This window comes from Parus major, chromosome 2 (genome assembly GCF_001522545.3).
Source record: "Parus major isolate Abel chromosome 2, Parus_major1.1, whole genome shotgun sequence".
NCBI classification, from domain to species: domain Eukaryota; kingdom Metazoa; phylum Chordata; class Aves; order Passeriformes; family Paridae; genus Parus; species Parus major.
This window is the reverse complement of record NC_031769.1, coordinates 128,780,301-128,795,710: the sequence shown is the minus strand read 5'-3', so window position 1 is coordinate 128,795,710 and position 15,410 is coordinate 128,780,301. Positions and strand designations below refer to the sequence as shown.

Sequence of the window (15,410 nt, the reverse complement as noted above, 5' to 3'; positions counted from 1 at the left end):
CATGAGGAGGTAATTTACAATGTCAAGGAAGTCCATGTCTGTGCTAAATTACTGCATTCATATTTCTACTTCTTTGTAGCGAATGAAACTTGTAGGTCCAGCTATGTAGATGAGTCATACAGGCTGGCTTTCATTTTACAAGGCATCTTCAAATACCACTCTTATTTAACTTGTACTCATTACCATCAGCAATCAATGTGTGTGCCATACTATCCTAATTGGCAGAAATTTGAGCAAGTAAATCATTAAAAGGTTATTTTTCATGCTAAATTTAATGTACAGTATTAATCAACTTTATTTCATTATTATGAGTAATGCAATGTCCTATAGTCAAATCGATTTATAATTATGCCAGATCACATGGCAGGGGGAAAACAAGAACAACAAACAACAGACGGATGTCATTTCTGCTAAATTCTCCATGTAAATTATAAACTGTTAAGTCAGACAGAGCTTCCTTTGCAGAGCAAAACATCCAGATGGAATCTCACCAGCAGAGCAAGAACTGAGATACATCTTTGTCTCAAATTTTTAAAAACAAAATAACCAAATATCTTGCAAACAACACCCATCCTGCTTTATATTTCCCTATTTGATCCGTAGGTCTGCTTTTTGGTATTATTTCTGAATAGAAATCTTTGCAACTACAGTGAAACAAAGCCTTTTGGCTAAAGATGAGACATGTATGAGACAATTTCATGCGTTGCTGATATCACCACCATAGGATGGATCTTACTGTCCAACATGGACATCTACAGAAGTAGACCTTCAGATACATTTCTGATGAGTGGTGTGTATTAGGCACAGAGCATCCTTCCAGCTCCCCCAAAATGCAGTTCTGTACATAAGAAGCATCTCTTTCATGTGCTACTTATTCCAGAATATTTTATTCTAGTTTGATTTTGGTGAATATCAGAATACCTGTAGTAAATCCAGAGTCCTAACATATAACTGCAACCTGTCACCTCCCTGAAGCTGAGAAAGCAAGCTCTTGGGTACCTCTTCCAAATAAATGACATAGCTGAGTTACCCCTAGAATCTGGAGATACAAGGAAGTACAACATTATACATGGGTAGTTAAATATATTTAGCAATATGAAATTAGTTAATGGGAAATATTTGATTGATCATCAATTAGCAACTGCTTTAAACCTATCTGTGACAACTCTAGTGCAGATGCAAGTTGATCTAATTTGGTTCATCACAATGAATTTGATTCAAAATGAAGTTTCCATTTATTTGTTCTGATAAGTTGCTTAGCATTAAAAAATGCTCTTAAGAATTGCTTGTAAGTCTGCTTTCACGGTGTTGTAGAGCAGGTAACTTCCTGGGCACATTTGCATTTGCCTTGTCTCTGTCTTGGATGTATTAACCATTGATGAGAGTTATTCTACTTAATTAGGGAAAAGAATAATAGTTATACAAGTACAGCATTATTTTTCTGTGTAAAAAAAAACCCAAGCACACACATATTCCAAAGACTTATCTCCAAAATAGTTTTGGCAACTGCCCTTTATCTCATGATGTGTTTTGAAATGGCAGCTGTTGGCAGGAGAAACAGATGTTATATTTTTATCCTCATAGCCATAAGTCATAGAGTTTGTGTGCTCTTTGCATCACCAGAAATCAACCTTCTAGATGTTCCAGATCCAACAAAACTAACAATTGGCTAAGTACATTACAGACTCCACACTATCAAGATAAGATAGCAAACATTTTTCTTTGTATTATTTTATGTTTTTCATTGTAAAATATTATGGGAAAATGCAACGAAGCAGAAATATATAAACCAAACAAAATTTATTTATATTGCAAACATATGAGGACCATTCATCATTCATTCACTCACTCTCCCAGGGTTAGCTATGTTTGAAAGCTATGGCAGATATAGCCATGAAATATCTGCTTCAGAACACTTTAGTGACAGAGCATCTTAGGTCAAGTGGAACATGCACACGTGTGGTTGCATCACTTGTTAAATGGAAAATTTAGATTTACATGTATGAATAAACCCAGAAAATTTACTTTCAGGCAGAACTGGAATCACTGGTTTTGGTTACATATTAAGCTGAATGTCTTGACAAAAAGAGTAGTCAAGTCATAAGACTGGGGAGAAAAGTTCTGTCAAGAAAATGGTGAAAAGACATATTTACCTTGTGCAACTGATAGTATTGTCTGGCACCTACTCCTCCTTGCTCTTCTCCTGTCCACAGCACCAAGCGCAGTGTCCTTTTCGGACGAAGTCCTAAAACACAGTTTTTAATATTGATTTTAATATTAAATACAGATATATTTTGAGCATTTTGTGCATTGGTCTCCAGCCCCCAATGGATGTAAAGTCTGTATTTCCACAAACAAAACACAACCTATATCAAGTGTGTGTTTTTCTGTCTAGAATACTTTTTTCTTGTTTAGGGAGAAAGAGTGGGGTGTGGGGAGAGAGCCCACATGAGGAAGAAGTGGGCAGTAGAGGTGCTGCTACCAGTTGCAGTAGCACAAGAGAAGCACATTGTGGGGTCATACTGAAAGTATCTGAAAACCACACAGAAAGTAACTACCTTGATAGATTCCTGCAACATGTGCTTCTGTCGTTGTGGTGGTCTGCCATAAGTAATACACATCCGCTCGTAGCAGATCCAAATCAAATTTTCATGAAAACTACCATTGGTTTGTGATGGTTAATTCATTACAGTTAATTGAAAATGAGCTGCCAGATTATTATGAGAAATGTTTATCCATTTCAAGAACTGAAATATGATTTTGCTTTTTATCAGAGAAATGAAAAGCAGCAATCTGTACTTTGGAATCTGAAAGAGTCAGCTGCTAAGTGTATGCACAACTTTCTGAAACAAGGCAAACATGGAGCCGTTTTCTATTTTGCTAGGGTAGCTCAAACAGAAAGATAAGTTCTCAGATAAATTTTGAAACTGTTTTTGCCATGGCAGAGCTGATCAGATAGAATTTGCTTCCCTCTATTTATTTGGTTGTTTCTATTCATAAATTAATACATTGAGAGAAACTTGAGAGCATGGAAGAGCAAACAGATAAAGAAAAAACTGTTCTCTGAGCAGTGGAATGCTAATTATGTTAGAGAAAAAAATAAAGAAAAAACATGAGAAGATTATCACAAGTGATAAAGCATGAAGTACCACACAAACTTTTGTGCTAAGGAGAAATAATCACTGTCAAAACTTATTTCATTTCCTAACTGAAATGGATGAGGACTGCCAATGGACTTGACCTTCATTAACTTTTTTTTCTTTTGACACAATGAATATGATCTAAAGATTTCTTCCTCAAAACTACATGTTACCAATCCTCAGAACTGAAGGCAGGATATACAAGGAATACCCCAAATCTGAATAAAAGAGCTTGGATTTTCCAATATTTCATAAAGAAGTGTAAGCAAGTTTAAAGGTGTATTTTCTGAATGTTGATCTATTGACTGTAAACAGAAAGGTTGTCAAACTTCATTACTTTAAAGACAACCGTCTGCACACCTCCCGGTGGATTCCCTGCTCTCCTAAATCACAACAGAAAAGGATTAGCCTCCTTTGCTTTTCAAATTAGTCAGATGGTTTATGAGGTAGAATTGAGATAATAAAATAGATATTGGTTTGAAGTCAGAAAGATTTAAGCCCAAAATAACCCTAATATAAGATTTAACCCCAAATAACCCAGTGGCTTGGTTAGAAGAGGTGGCTGTAAAAAATAAAAAGTGCTAGTATAGAACATAGAGGCCAGTGCTTTAGTATGATTCCAGCAGCACTGCAGTTTAAGAGGAAAAAGGAGGTTTACTTGTCATATCACAAAATGCAAAGTGAAGTCCGATCTCCAGCCCACCAGACCAAGCCTGTGAGAGTAGCTTTGGTAGGAAATGCTTAAGACAAGGGAAGCAGCATCTTCTGGCTCCTCCCAGGCAAAAATCAAGCTGCTTTAGTCTGCCACTGCTGCCTTAAGGGGTACTTGGGCCAGTGATCATGGGGTTCTCATGGTTGGCTCAGATGGGCTGTAACCTCAGCTCCTGCTCTCCAGGAGCTTGACATGATCACAGCTCACTTGTGATAAAAGCATTTGAGATTCTATGGCCTCCTCCCTGCTCACCATTGCATCTGTCCATGGAAGCTAGGGAAATAAAAAAGCCCTGCTGAGCTTTGGTCTTTCCAGTCTGGGACGTGGTGTATCAGCTCTTCCCATCTCATGGATTCCTGTCAGCAAATTCATTTGTGTGTTCTACTGAAATCAAATGGGCAACTTGAAAAAATAAAAATATATAAGCTATGGAGGCAGTTATTTTAAATACAAACAAAGTCTATAGAGGAAAATTTAATTTCCTCATTATCTTAATCTGAAAGTGATAAGTATTTATCTACGTGTTATTAAAAACAGAGCTAATCTGACCGGAGAATAGCAAACAAATCCAGTATTCAGAGGTAAAACTGCTAAGAATATTCTCAATGCATGTTTTTATTAGAAAATAAAATGAAGTACTGTATTCAAGTTACAAATGTTTTGAAAAGTAATTTTAATTACTTAGGTTTGCATCTTCAAAACTACTGGTTCCTAAGCACGGTATCATTGTCACAAAATCAGAAGTCTTTTAGATTGCAGCCCAAACACATATTGAAAAGACACAATAAAATAGCAATTGGGATAGAAAACTAGGTTTTATGATGGGTGCAGCATATAAAGGGGTGTGGGTAGGCAATTTTAAAATGAAGGAAAACTGTTACACAAATAAAATTGTGCCTCTTTCCTTGTTAACTGAGTAAATGACTTATTAAATAGTATTAAAAATAAAGAGGCTGTCAGAAGCAAAAAAAACTACAGATGAATTTCCAAATCTCCAGTGTTTTAGAAAAATGTATTACTGTTTTTTTCTCCCTTCTACCTTGCCTTTAACTGAAATAAAATCATAGTTTACCACAAAGGTGAATTTTAAAAGCCTCTATACTCTTATGGTTTATGTCAAGCATAAAAGATTCTATGGGCATGTGGACTGAAGTTAAAGAATGAAATAAAAACATCGATATGGTCGATCTATGACTAAGGATACATCTGTAGCAAGCACAGCAGGACACCTACTCTATTACACTCCCTCTGTGCTGGAGTGGCTGCTATCCTTTCCTTCCCCTTGGGTACCACAAACACTGCAGCCATACCAATGTGCAGGTCTTATTGACTTCATTTTCTGTTTCTTTTGAAAAGTGATTGCTCACATTCACAGATAACAGCAGCAAGACCTGAACTTTATGTCCTATATGTCTTGCTCTTGTTTGATAGAATTGAGACGTTCCCACACAGCAAAACTGAAATGTATTGTTTGGTACATGTAGAGACAAATCATAATGGCCTGTCACATGTAAAGCAAAAAAATAAACCCACTTCACTGTCATAGAGCTTACAAGTCAGAAGAAGGAATCATCTTTAAATCAAAATAGAGATCAGTACTATAAACACACAGTTTCCTTCAATAACCGTTTTCCTACTTTATAAACATAAATCCTTACTGATGGGGAGGATCACAAAGATAAAGTATTTTTTAAGAAGATAGTGTGTAGATGGCTTCTTCAATGTCATTTTAAGACTGAGCAGCTTACAAAAACATAAAAAGCATTCCACCTTTGCGGATATAGATATTTTCCCTTCAAGTCAAGGCACTGGGATCACACACAAGCAAATCAAATAGCTGTTCAGCTTATATGCAAGCAAACTGCAAATGGGTGTGAGTAGATTAACAGGTGCCAGGGTCTAACCTCAGCTGGCAGCCAAGCCCCTCACAGCTGCTTGTTCACTCCCCCCACAATGGGACAAGGGAGAAAATCAGGAGGATAAAAGCTGTACACACAAGCAAAGCAAAACAAGGAAGTAACGCGTTCCTAAGACCCTGTATAAAAGGCCTAGAAAAGCCTTGATCTGAGCATGAAGTAGAATAAATTGCACTGCCAATCGAGGGAGGTGATTCTGCCCCTCTACCTCCCCTGGTGAGACCCCACCTGGAGTATTGCATCCAGATCTGAAGTCCTCAGCACAGGGAAGACATGGACATGTTTAAGTGGGTCCAGAGAAGATCACAAAGATGATCAAATGGATGGAACTTCTCTCCTATGAGGAAGGGCTGAGACAAGAGAAGGCTCCAGGGAGACCTTAGAGGAGCCTTCCAGTAACTGAAAGGAATCAACAAGAAATAGGGACAGACGTTTTAGCAGGACCTGTGGCAATAAGGACAAGGAGCAATGGTTTTAAACTAAAGGCTAGATTCAGATTAGATCTAAGGAAAATGCTTTTGACAGTGAGGGTGTAACTCTCAAAAACTGTCACAGGTTGGCCAGAGAGACTGTGGATGCCCCATCCCTGGAGAAATTCAAGGTCAGATGTGACAGGGCTCTGAGCAACCTGATCAAGTTAAAGCAGTTCTTGCTCATTACAGGGGGTTTGGACTAAGTGACCTTTAACGATGTTTTTCAACCCAAACTATTCTCTATGTTCTCTTACTTCTTATACTCCCTAAGTCACTTATGTATTTGCTTTAGGAGTTACTAGGGAGAGGTATATACAAATATATCATCCTCAAGTACTGTTCTCTGCTGTACTGAACAAACATATGCTATGGACTTTTCTGCACGGTTACCCTGTGGCTTGGAATTTCTTTAAAATGTATTTATACAAAAATATTTATAAATATTTATACAAAAAAAGAAACATGATGATGTTGCTGACGTTCTTCAAATTGTTATTACACTCCTTACCTTTTTCAAGTCCGGAGCTGATTAGACATAGGGGATTTACTGGGTGCCATTAGTTTGGATATTTCAATCATGCATGTGCTTCTCATAAGATATCTGGTACTTCCAAAATTTCTGCCACAGTATAAAATAAAAATAAAACCAATACTCCCCATTTTTCTAAAGAAGATAAGAAGTCATCATCAAAATGGTGGTGCAATTTGCTAATACCTGATTTGTAGTATGGGCAAGGAAGAGAAAAACTCTTACTGCTAGCAACTTGTTTCCCTGCCTAATTTCAAAGAATATATGTACAGAAATAAAGTGTAATCAACAGGATGATAGTAATAACACAGTTAACTGAAGATGTGCAGACTTTCCCTCTGAACACCTTGAAGAAATCTCCATTCTAAACCAGAAGGACTTTGGCTTTTACTCATTAGAAATACAGCCCTCTACGGTTTTCTACTTGTGCAGAAAAGTGCCTGTGCACTCATTTATTTAAGAAGAAATTGGGGTTTTTTAATTGAGTGACAATCATGCATGCACCTTAGAGATCATCTTGTTCCAACATTTCTGCCATGGGCAGGGACATTTCACTAGGTCAGGTTGCTCAGAGGCTGTCCAGCCTCTCTTTAAACACTTGCAGAGATGGGGCATCGGCAACTTCTCTGTGCAACCTGTGCCAGTGCCTCACCACCCTTACCACCTCATCCAAGGAAACTGGATTATTTCCAAATATTTGATCTAAACCTACTCTCTTTAAGCCTGAAGCTATTGCCCCTTGCCCTGTCACTACATGCTCTTCTAAATAGACTCTCCTCATCTTTCTTGTAGGCTTCCTTCAGGTACTGTAAGGCCACAATCAGGTCATCCCTAAGCCTTCTCTTCTCCAGTCTGATCCATTGCAATTCTCCCAGCCTTTCATTGTAGGAGAGGTGCTCTATCCTTGTAATCACCTTCATGGCACTCACCCCAGTAGGTCCACATCCTTCTTATCCTGGGGTCCTCAGGGCTGCATGCAGCACAAGTGGGGTCTGACCCAAGGGGAGACCAGAGAGGCAGAATCCCCTCTCTCACCCTGCTGGCCACATTGTTTTGGAAGCAGCCCAGGACATATTTTGCTTTCTGGGCTACAAGTGCACATTGACAGGTAATGTCCACCCTCTCACCAGTCAGTACCCTCAAGTCCTTTGTAGAGCTTCTAAGTTAAAAGCTTCCAAAACCAAGGCAAAGAACAGCTGAAAAAAATCCTTTTAGTACTACTTAAACCTTGATTATAACATATTTCTAATTCTCTAGTGGAGCTCAAATTAGACATGGGAAACAGCTTTTGGCTTCAGGAATTTTCTTTTCTTCTTAAATCAGTCTAATGCAGTGCAATCTCCTTGATTTTTGTCTGTTGATAACTTCTTTTTGTGGCATTGAGGACTGCAAAAAATAGCACTGAGAAGCAAGTAAACCTCTGAATGTCGAACATCTGGAGTAAAGAGAGATGAAGTCTGGAGTAGAAGAGATGAAGCATTGCAGGAAGAAGATAGAAAATGGTCAGGTCTGAGGCTGGGGAGAGGGAAATCAAAGTGGAGTGATGAGCCAAGCCGGATACCGCATCTCAGTCTCGCCTGGGGTTGTCAGCTTGCTCGGAAACATGTTTTGGGGGTTGAGAGGACATGACTCTGCCACTGGCACAGACTGTGAGCAGCTGTTTGGACAGGCCCTTCAAAGAGGGCACAGGGGCATAGCAGTGCCCACAATGAACCAGTCTAGGGAAGGACTGGATTTGCAGAGCATCAGCAGCTTTGACAGCAGTGCAGCAAGATACTGAGATTATGCAAGCAATTTTTTCCCCCTGTTTTTTGGGAGGCTGATGATCTTATGACAGAAGGGCAGATTTACAGAAGACTGGAGAAGGGAAATGTGAGAGGTTTTAGATAGATTTATTTTTAAAAAGCAATGCAATATCCAAGAGGAAATGTCAAGGAAGGAGCTGTGTATACAAGACTGGAGGGGAAATCTGTGAATGATTTGCAAGTCTAGTAACTAAAAATAGCATGGATTAAGCCTTTTGACTGGGGAGGTGAGGGAGAGAAGAGGGAAGCCAAGCCCAGAGCCTGGTGCTTATGGGCTGCAAGTCAATAGTGCCAGAAGGAGGGTTTCTCTGTGGACACCTTCCTGCCACCTGGCAGCACAGTGCAGGGGCACTTCAGATGAGAAGTACTGCCCAATGTGCTCGTCTGCACATGGGGTTTTTAATGAAGAACTGGTTTGTTCAGTGCCATGAAGCCATTACAAGTCACGTGTATCAAAAAAAAAGGGGGGAAAAAAAAGGAGAAGAACAGGAAACACTAACTTGCCTGTCTAAAAAGCAAAGTGCAGAGTCAGCGGAGAACTCCTCCACCCCATGCCTTGCTCTGGTCCTTGTCAATATGTTCTCTGAGTCCCACAAAAAGGAGTAAGACACTGTCCACATTTAAAACACACCTAACTCCTCTTCAGGAACACATTCTTCCTTAAAGGTATTTGTGATCTCATCAAAGTGTTGAGCAGAAAAGGAAATGTGGGTCCCACTTCTACACTCTCTGGGATTACAAATATCAGAGACGGTTTGATCTTAATATGAGGTGGGTCTGTATTCTACCTCTGCTGCCCTGCTCTTTGGATTAGAAAAACAAATCTGTTAGGCTATTCTGAGAGCTGATGAGTCAGAAAATTAAGCAGGAACACTTCTGTCTCCACATGGAAAATTTATACCTTAAAAAAAATGACAGTAAGGACAAGATGCCCCATACTTCATTTGGGAAGGATTTCAGCACTTCACCAGGTCAATGGTGCTAGAGATTTGAAAAAAAAACAGTAACACACAACAGCTAGCCCTGCCAGGTTTTTAAGATTTTTATAGATAATCAAAGCTCAGATTTTTTCTTGAATATTGTGGGTAAATTAAAGCTTGCAGAGAAGCAGAACTCCACAAGACAGAGGACAAAATTGCTATGGAGGGCTTTATATCTAAATTTACCACCACATTAGCAAACCTTTATGTTTGCAGTTGCCCCTCTGCTATGTCAACACAGTATGAAAACTGAAGATTTAAGTACTTGCTAAATATGCATTCAACTAAATGTTAAAAGGAAGGAATAAATGCATTTGTAGTGTAACAGCATATGCAGAGATTTCATACCAAGTAGATTTAACAGAATTGAAAACGTGAAAGAATAAAATACTCAGCTTTGTGAAAGTGAAAAGAATGTAAGAAGTTAATATCAGGCATATTTGATTGGAGAATAAAACCAGAAACTGTAAAAGTAGTAATTTAAATTATGCTTCACAACACAGACAGCAAACAACTACACCACCACAAGAAATTCAGAAAAATGTTTAACAAAATATTTTGCAAGCATGTTAAAATAGCATTTATATGACCTCAATTAAACTAGCAAAAAAGGAATTACTCTGGTGATCATATTTTTAATAAAACATATCTTTAGTCCTCATATATTAGCCAGTGAATTTGGACTGGAGAAATGTAACTTCATACAAAGACTACAGTGAACTGTATAAAAATGTGTCTAATAATTTTCCGGTTGCATTAGTCATGAGTATAATTCAGATAAGAGCTACAATTTCAAGTAAGTTTTAAGGGGTGAAAACTCTCTAATCAACTCCTTATGAGTAAAAATAACTCAGTGCCTTAAAATTCTTACATGCATTGTTTTAAAAACATTTTTGTAGTTTTCTGTGTCTTTTTCCTATGAAACAGTAATTTGGTAGTGCCAGATCTGTGTCTACATCTATAGGAAAGCTAATTTATGAAACCCCAGTTCAGCTAAATGCTGGCAAATAGACAGAGGAGAAACAGCACATATCATCTATCACCATACATTTCTCCCTTTTTCGTGTTTCATCATCGTCTAGGAATGCAGGAAAGCTGTGTAAAAGGTGTGATGACTGGGATTAGATTTTGTCAACAATCATTCTTCCTTCATCAAGCTACTCTAGCAGCAATGGCATCACCATCCTACCCTGGGTGTGAAAGAAGAAAATGTTCCCTGTTTATCTACTTGAGTGCTGGTATTCACTGGCTCTGGCAGGTCCCCATAGCAAGTGTTTTCTTACATGGAAGAAGAGCACTTGGAGGCACAGTCCAAGCAGGAGACTTCCTGGTTAGGGCAGCATGCAGGCATGACCGAACACGGGCTCAGTGCACAACACAACAGCACAAGCAGGGAACTGTTCACTCTGCATCACAACCCACCACTGCAGAGGTCTTTGGAGTGTAGCCTTTCCTGGAGTCTGCACCGACTACTTCAGTAGAAGCAGAGGTTCAGAGCATTCACTGGCAACACCTTATACTGGCTGCAGTTCAAGAAATTGAAGAGAAAGAGGAAAAGTTTGTCATTTGACAAATTCACAGCTCAGCCATTGGCTTCTGAAGATGTCCCCAGACTGAGCAGTAGCTCATGGATAGGTATGCATCTCTGGGCTTGGCAGGGCACCAAGAGCTGGCTAGCAATGAAACAAGACCCAAATACAGCCAGGAAAAGGTAGAAAACACATTTCTTGAACAAGGAAAGAGAGCTTGTGGGTAAATGCTGCTGAAAGAATCCTGGGATGTGAACAAAGAACCTGCTAACTGTTTGATTCCTCCTGTGCTAAGCAGAGATGGGACTCTGAAAATAAACTAGACTGTAGTGTCAAATAACATACCCCATCAGTTTCTATTCTCAACAGGAAAAAAAATATTCCAGATGTTTTAATTAAAAAGAGACATAACAGCTATAATTTCTGAAGCTTTTCAGTAGAAAGCACTGAAATTCATCCATCAGAATCAACTGGATTTCTAACTCCAGTAGGCTCCCTACTGCTGTTAGGAGATTTAAAATACTATGTTTGGAAACCTGACATTGCTATACAACCACCTTCTAAAGACCTTTCTCTATCATTGTCACTATTCAGTTCCTTCAAGCTCCCTTTAGGGAAGAAAGGCCCACATTTCCAGCCCTAGAGTGTGAGCTGGCTCTGGCAGGGCTGGAGGAGGACAGAACACCTGTGGCCTCAGCTGGGAAATGCCCCTCAGCCAAGCAGTGTGGGAGCACAGCTGGATTAGGAGCCAAGAGACAGCACTGGCTAAAGCTCTGAAACCACTGGATACACACTAGCTGCTCCCTGCTCAAACACCCTGTGCACAACTCCCAAACAGGAAGAGCTGCAGGCTTGAAATGTTGGGAAAGGGCACAAATATTTCCATCACAGAAACTGACAAAGAACATTCAAAGCAGGATCAAGCCCTGCAAACTGTCCAACCAAAGACAAAATATGGCAGCAAAATAAATTTTGTGGGATTTTATGGTGATGTTCTCTGTGTAGCTGCTTTGCTAGTCTTTGATCTCACCTGGAAAAGCAGCTTCTTTTGTAAATCTTGTGTGACAGAGGGACATGAGAAGCTGTGTTTCAAATGACAGCAGAGCACTAACGGACCAACATGAAAATGCTGAGGCAAATGGCATTGGTCAGCTCCAGAGATGCTATTTTTTGCACATAAACTAACAAACTAACAAAATTTGAGAATGATAAGTGCAACCTGAAAACAAGCCGGGTTTGAGATTTCTAGGCTGTAATTAGCAATATAGCTGTTCTGTAAAACTGGACAACTGCAATTTGCTTGAGTGTTCTCTCTCCTACAGCATCCAAAGGTCCTCATCACACCACATTACAGCTCATTCAACACCCCATGGGTTCCCTCAGCTTAAAGATGAGAACCTGTTAACCCTTCCTCTCTAAAACACCTCCAGTGTCTTCCCATCATCCCTCAATTACCGCAAACAGTGCTTTCAATACTGCCATGGAGATACCTGCAATCAATCACACAGAGTTTGCAGACAGATTAAAAGGAAAAAGACTGGTGATTTCCATAATGCTATACATGTTCTGGTAACCAGGTGTTTGCCATCTTTAAGAAAAGAATAAAAATGCCTTCTTCCTGCCTCTCCTCAGGTGGGAAATAAATGCACTTGCCCATCTCTCCCCAGTCACCCATTTGAAGAGTATATCAGAACTTCCTATCCTAAATATTTTTATGTCTCCATCAAAATTAGTTAAAATAGCTCAAAAGATTAAAACCTGCAGAGGGCTGGGCAGGGCACCAGCTGCCAGACATCACAGAGGACAAACTACATATTGCACAAGTTTACTGCCAAGGACGCTCTGCCTGCGAGTGTAGAAGGTTTATCAGAAATCATTAGCATCAGAAATCCTCAGCTTATCACAACAGCCTTGGCTTCCCTGAAGAAAGGGAGTTTACCAGTTCAGACCAGTTCACAAACAGCCTCAGCAACTCTAAAAACGTCTTTATTCCCAGTAAAAAAAATAAGGAGCAACAACCAGCTGAAATGTTCATGTTTCTTCAAATAAACAACTTCTGTGGAAACATTTCCAGTTCTTACTTTTTTAAGCACATCAGCCATGAAGCAGCTTGCCACAGATATTGTGTATCAATGGTATATGTAAACTTCAATAATTTAATTAATGTTTTTCTTTCCCTTGTGCTCCATTAAACTTCATTACTAACAGTGAGAAAGACCCCTTTGAACACCAATAGTCAGTATGGCCATTAGTTAGTGAATTTTTCTGAGATTAGCTACCAGCAAAACAAGCAGCTGTGAGAGTTTAGTTGATACAGAGAACTTGATATGGATGCACTAGGCAAAATGCTTCTTTTTACTCTGGTCAGGAGATATCTACAGCCAACACAGGCACCAACAGGTGCACAAGCTGCTACTGACATTTAACTATATGTTGCTGAAGGGGATGTTTTGAGAGTGAAACTGCAGTGCACAGAAAACATAGAAAGATTCACCTTGTTGAAATGTTACCATCTAGAAGTTGACATTTGCTCTGAATTTGCTGCCTTTACTTCCTCCCTAAAGAAGGATGAGAGGGAATGGCACCACCAGCAGGTACCCCCTTCCCATCATCCCACTGTGGAAGATGAGCAGAGAGATATTACAGCTATTAGAAGCAAAGTATTCAGACAGACTGAAAGTTTCCACTTGTTAGGTCTTCTGCTTTCCAGAGCTAACTTTAAGCAGTGTTCAAAAACTAGAGCAATCACAATTGGCCCTATGATTTTAAGGTACTATTCTTCTGAAATGTATACATGGGATTTTACATCAATAAAATACTTTTATTCCATTCTTTGCTAATATAAGGCAAAATAGTTTCAGTTCAGTCTTTCATGTAGTTGACTTTCCCTCAAAAAGAAACAACATTTATGTGAATTCAAAATGGAAATGGAAAAAAAAAAGATACTAAATGTTTGAAGTTTTGAAGACTATGTAAAACTATTTCAGATTTTGCTGGATTGGTGTATGTCCTTGTAGCTATTATGGTGTTTGAAAAGCTAAAAAACCCAAAAGCAAAACAAAACAAACAAACAAAAAAATATACCAATATGGCATAGAAATTGCCACCTCAACTAAAAAAAATAAAAGCTAACACTGAAGATTGAGGAAATATGAGGATGTATAAAGGCCAATACATTAAGTAACTGATTTACTTAGAAATAAAAGCAAGAACTATTAAAAATTTTACTTGAGGCAAGAATACAAACTGTATTGCTTAAAATAAAAATTGCATAATTTTAATGGGTTTTCAATTAATTTAATGTATTTGGTCCTAAGCCAATAGCTATTAAGCGGTTTTGGGAGCAAGCTGTGTTGAAACTATGGAATTGCATTTACACTATAATATTTTTATAATATTACATGAAATTTTCAGAATCCAAATTAACAGGCATAATTTGTATCTTGTCCATAAGCCATGTCCAAGGGTCACAGTGATATCATGATGAAATGCTATTAGACCATCACTGAAAAACCTGCTTTAACAGTGTAATAGTATTTTGCTTTCATTAACCCGGAGGACCATGGCAGAAGTACCGGTGTTATTTTTTACTACACAATATAAATTCATCTTCTAGAAATCATATTTCAGAATGCTCATTTCTGCTTGAGGATCATAACACCACAGCTGTAAGATCAGTTATACTCTGGTAAATGCAGACACAGTTTTTATTGCTACACAATACACCATGGCTTTAAGACTCCCCGGACACAGTAAAAAAATTCTACACATTCATAGAGACAACTGAGTTGGTTTATCTTCATTTCAAATGTTTTTGGTGTACTAGTGTGAGACTAAATTTATCAGCGTCCAAAAGGATATCAAACAAGGTCTCCACAGTTCAAAACACAGTGTTCATTCAAACAACAATCTATGGAATTGATTTTAAATGAAAGGCATTAATTTGTTTCTCACACAAGCTTCACATGTTTTTATTTTTCTGTCCTACAGCTATGAAGACCCAGAAGTCCCCTTCCAGCCTTGTGTTCCTGCAGAACACAGGTGCAACAAGAAGAGCAGAACACAGCAGCTGCCCAGAACAGAGGGCACCAGCAAAGGCTCCAGCATTTCCCAGCTGAGAGAACAGCATTTCACCACAGGTTGCACAGCAAACGCACAGGCTACTACCAGAGAAAATCAAATATTTAAACAAGAAAGTGATACATTTCAGTCATGTGTGAAGGGAAACCCAGTGAATAAGAATTATACAATGCCACCATGAACTTGCACTTAAGAAACAGACAACAGTTTATTCTGAAGGGAATAGAGTACCAAACACAGCAGAAT

General features: G+C 38.8%; 1 protein-coding gene across 2 annotated transcripts in view; it reads right to left on the bottom strand.

Annotated features, from left to right (window-relative positions):
• The window catches only part of CPQ (carboxypeptidase Q), a 150,633-nt gene that overhangs the window by 37,821 nt on the left and 97,402 nt on the right, over positions 1-15,410 (bottom strand). For both annotated transcript variants that reach the window (XM_033512352.1, XM_015618259.3), the window contains exon 6: positions 2,154-2,245. In XM_033512352.1, coding sequence (XP_033368243.1) covers positions 2,154-2,245 — 92 coding nt within the window. The remainder of the gene's footprint in view (positions 1-2,153; positions 2,246-15,410) is intronic.